The 5,048-nt window shown below is 41.4% G+C and overlaps 1 protein-coding gene across 1 annotated transcript; it reads right to left on the bottom strand.

Annotated features, from left to right (window-relative positions):
* Positions 1-990: 990 nt before the first annotated feature.
* GRP (gastrin-releasing peptide) lies at positions 991-4,922 on the bottom strand (the record flags this gene model as incomplete). Its single annotated transcript, XM_009585530.1, has 2 exons — positions 991-1,388; positions 4,672-4,922. Coding segments are annotated over 2 exons (305 nt in total), but the record flags the coding sequence as incomplete, so codon positions are not given.
* Positions 4,923-5,048: the final 126 nt, after the last annotated feature.

The raw sequence follows: 5,048 nt of genomic DNA, 5'->3' as shown, positions 1-5,048 counted from the left end.
GGAGACTCCACCACCCCTCGGGGCAGGCTGTGCCGGTGCTGAGGTCACCCTCCCAGCGAAAAAGTGTTTCCTGATGTTCAGAGGGAACCTCCCGTGTTTCAGGTGGTGCCCATTGCCTCTGGTCCTGTCACTGGGTATCACTGGAAAGAGCCTGGTCCTCCCTTCTTTATACCCTCCCTTTAGGCATTTACACACATTGGTAAGACCCCCCGAGCCTTCTCTGCTCCAGGCTGAACAGTTGCAGCCCTTCCTCATAGGAGAGAGGCTCCAGCCCCTTAATCATCTTTTGTGGCCCTTTGTCGGACTCTCTCCAGTTTGTCCACGTCCCTCTTGTACTGGGATGCTCAGAACTGGACGCAGTACTGCAGGGGTGGCCTCAACAGTGCTGAGCAGTGCCACCTCTTTATCCAGACCTGCTTCTCCCGCTCTGTGTTGAGCTGTGCGTGGAGGGACGCTTCCTGTTGTCCGTACAGCCTGGTCTGCCAGCGCTCTCCTTTGAGGAAAGGTGGCAGCACGTGATCTCCTTGTCTGGGCCCCTGATGGTGTGACTGCCTGGTCCAGAAGACTACAGGTGAGCAAGGAGCCCCACAAAAGGTGTCACGAGCTCGCTCTCCCGGGAGGCAATGTTCTTCCTTTAGTCTCACGCGGACACGCAATGGTACTAGACCTGCTAACACGTGGTGAGGAGCGTGCGGTGGGAGCGTGCTGAGCTGCCGCATCACCCCCGAATCAGACAAGGAGGCAGGGCATCTTTCAGCAGATCTCCCTGCTGCCTGCACGTGGAAGTGTGCCACATGCTCTGCACTTGGCCCGTCCCTACCTTGGGAAGGCAGTGTCAGCTTCCCTCTACTGAAAAAAACCTACAGACCAGGGAGCCATTCAAGAAGGAGAAAAGCTTCAGTGGAAAATGAATCATTCTGCTGTTTCTTGGTTACTAGCTGTGGCACAGCCAATTTCCATTTTATTAATTCGAAGAAACATATAAACTCAGCCTTTTTATTAGTACTATTTATTGCGAATGTTGAAATGTCATGTAGTTTCGAACTAAGAGATGAACTGATTAGATAGGTAAGTCATATAATTAATTGGAAGACCCTTCCGTGACAATTATATATATCAAAGCCATTCAAGTGAGAAAATGCAACCTTGAAAATGAAGTAGAGAGTTTAGTCATTGCTGAAACATACAAGAATACGTGTATTTAGATATTTTACACAAAGGAAATCTTGTTTACAGAAGAGAGACCTTGTTGATTATCTGATACAATCAAGTGCTTGTGAAATATAGTCTCTTACGGAAAGTATTCCATTTCTTCATGATTTAGAGACCACCTTTCAGCTTGGAGTGCTCTCTTTCATATTCACAACTTGAAGCAGATAGTCCATCATCTAATAAAAACAGAAAAATATTATTTATAGACCAGTCCTGAAAAAAGTCATTCAGTAATTTAATAAGCCTAATATACATCTGCTCTGTGTATTCACATAACAAACACATTCCTAATAATCTTTCCAAAACAGACCTCATTTGTCTTGGTTAGTGCAATAACCAACTGCCAAAGTATGAGGAAAGTCATTCTCCCAAATAATTCTCTCTGCCATCTCATTTATACAGTGTCTCATTAGTGTTAAAAAGCCAAGTCATAGAAACAATTTAAAGCTTATTTTCCAACTTACTTTTACACTTAGGCCAACTTGCAGGAGAGATTTCCCTTCTGATCTTTAACTACTTTAACTGTAATTTATTCACAGAATAAAGAGGAGGCAAGATCTTCATTTGCCTGGTATTAACTGAAAACAGAAGAAAGTGACTCAGGTGCACCACTCTAAGCCTAATTCCCAGAACTATTATGCGCATCTCTCTGGCTTTTTTGACTATTTGTGTGTTACAGCACTTTCCCTAGTCTGGGTGAGTCTTTTAGAAAGAATTTTTTTTATTCTTGAGAAATGTACAGTACAGTGTGAGCACTAGTGGTGAACAATGCACTGAATGAATTTGAGCTACTAAGCAAGACCCTGAATGGAGTTACCTGAAGTACGTATCTGTATTTACTTCTGCAGCCTTTAGCTTTGGGGATTTCTGATCTTAAATTTAAAATTCAGATTTTAAATTAAATCAGCTAAGTTTGAAAGAGTCCGTGAAACAAACCCCTCATAGTACATTTCTTCCCAACACAGCCTGTCTTCGCTTATGTTCAGTGGATGGGAACATAGGGTTGCACACACAGAGATAGACTCCTCCTTGTTAGCATCTCTGCAAGCGCATACTCGGTCTATGAGAATTATAGCCCCTCGATGGTGATACGGTCTTGGGACAGCTATTCCATCAGCTGACAGTAGGGTTCATGATTTACCTTTTTTGGTCACATTTCAATACCTCAATCCAACAGGCCATTTCACAGTGAATAGTAACCGCTGTAAATATGGTGTCTGGTTCCTCCTAGAATTAGTTTCTATTTCAAACTCAACCACAATATGGCTGGAAAAGTATTTAATGCCAAGTACAAACTTCTCATATGCACTGCATCATCATCGTCAGTTTTCTCTACCTGGCCATCTTCCACCTAGGCAGATAGCTACATTCATCATTCCTGTACCTGGACACCTTCGTTAGCTGTGGTACAGCAGCACCTTAAACGAAAGTGTTGTTTAACCAAAGTTTCTGCAACATGGGACCCCTCACATCCAGAAAAATCTACAGAATCAAAATCCAAAAGTGATTTATGCTCTTGTATCACTGTGTACATGTATGACTGAATTTCATATGTATACCAGAATTCCACCTTTATAAATAAACAAGGCCTCCTTTATTAAAAATAACGATTATCATTATTTAAATGTTGAGGAAACTATCACAACCCTCAAAAAACTAAAGCACATTCCTTTCGATCTTCAGGTCATCTTCATCTGGAAGGCAGATCTCAAAAAGATATATAGCTTAACTTTCAGGTGCTGGGTTTTTACTTTCTGAAGGCAAAGGAAAAACTATATGTCATATCTTATCTAGGCTACATATAATCAGGTATTTGTGTCCAACAGTAGGAAAGCACAGGTTACGTACTACTCTCACGATTATGTTTTATTTCACGATGGAGACAAAGTAACGGTTGAATGCTGGAAATCAAAGGTTCTATGGCAAAATGAGGTTCTGCAAGTTGTCATATATCTTAGTCACATGAAAGACATGATTTTTTTACTAATCATTGGAGAAATCTGGATATTTAAGGCAATAATCTCATTCCATGTATATGTTCAATGTCTGACCACAAAAATGTGGATATTAATTTAGGGTAAAAGTACACACATATGGATATGATTCAACTTATCAGAGGCAACTTTCAGCCTTCGTAAGTATGATTTATTACCAGATACTTTTAGAAGTCAAAATATTTCCCTCTTTACATAGCATAATGGAATTTGTTCATCTAATTTGATTACAAAGCTGCACACCGCAGAGCTGAAGATGAGAAGATAGTTTCCTTTTTACATAGTATTAATCACAGTTATTACAAGCATCACTGTCATAAAGCCATAGCCAGAAAGAAACCTATGGACAGCATTCGTATCAGTGGTAAGAGACTTAAATCATGGCTTAATTTAATGGGTAATTTTTTTACCCATATTCAGGTCAAAACCAAAGTATTCACTGACTTCACTGCACCAGGATTTCAGGAGGGAGACTGGGCTGAAGTTAGCCCAGGAATATTAACTACATCATATTACAGTAGAATATGGGAAGAAAAAAATCTTCCCGTTAATGTCTTTAAGGGGGTGTATTAATCTTTTTATTCATTTCAGTGTCACCCAAAAGAATTTGGCACCTATATCACCATTACTGTACCTGATGCATTATAAAGAAAGGAGTTTTCTAGTAAATTCTGCCATTTACATTATGTCATTTAGACCCTGATTTCTGTAAAACCTCACTGATATCCTTCCAAGTGTATTCTATAGGATTTTCCAAGATAAGAGGGGTGAATCTGTCCCGAAGTCTTGTTATCTTGTGAAATAGTGCTAGTAAGTACTTGAGGGAAGAAGAGGTGGGTCCTAGGCACACACTATAGCTTGTCAGTAGCCACAGACTCATTTTGCAAGACCACAAATGACCACAGTGTGGCCAGCACCATCAGCTGGGGAAAGACCTGCGCGAGACAAAGACAGAGCCGGGAACAGCAACTCTCCGACCTAGTTGCTCTATCCACTGATCGGCAGGACCTCACAAGCCAGACAAGACAATGACAGCCAGAATGGCAACCGAGGGAGACAGTCAACATGACGTGCCTTTATACACCCCCCCTTCGCCGCCCTCCTGCCCTCTGTTTTCCACACCAGCTTGTCTGTGCTGAGTTAATACAGAACCTGGTGCTGATGCGGTCATCTGAGCTAGAAAAGAAAAGAATCGAACAACCAAGCAACTTGAAGGGAATCAAGACACTAAAATCTGCTTAATGCTTGCTGAGTTTATGCCCAGTAGCAAATTAATTCATAAAAAATACAATCTGTGAGTGACAATCTGTAATCAAGAGCAGAGTCTTGCTTTACTGAATGACTGGTGCACGAGACGCTTTTCTGCTACTTTTCTGGACAATCCACAAGTTAGAGGAAGCTGATACGTTACTGTAAAATGAAATTAGAATACATGGAGTGTTTTTACAGGTTTTATCTTACTTACATCTTTCCAACTGCTATTGTCATCTGTCTCCCAGCTGTTCCTGGTATACCAGGGAAGCCCTCCTTTTAAAAAGTGAGCACTTTTATTTTCATTCCCTTCCAGCAGCCGTAGCAAATATTTTGAGATTTCTTCCCACTGCAGATAGTCTTCCAGCTGCTTGATATCTTCAGGTAATGCTGAAAACGGGGTCTTGTTTTCTTCTTCGTAAACATAAGGAAAATCTCCAGTGCTCTTTTTCCCCATTAAATGTCCTGTAACAACAATGACAGTAGCATGAAATTAACCAAAACAGGTATAGACTTGATTGTTGCAACACCAGCTGGAAGTTGTTCTTGACTGATAGTATGGAGGGAAGGGGAAGGGGAAGGGGAAGGGGA

This window comes from Fulmarus glacialis, unplaced genomic scaffold, assembly GCF_000690835.1.
Source record: "Fulmarus glacialis isolate BGI_N327 unplaced genomic scaffold, ASM69083v1 scaffold17139, whole genome shotgun sequence".
Classification (NCBI taxonomy): Eukaryota; Metazoa; Chordata; class Aves; order Procellariiformes; family Procellariidae; genus Fulmarus; species Fulmarus glacialis.
The sequence above is the reverse complement of the archived record's forward strand: the minus strand, read 5'-3'. Positions and strand labels throughout refer to the sequence as shown.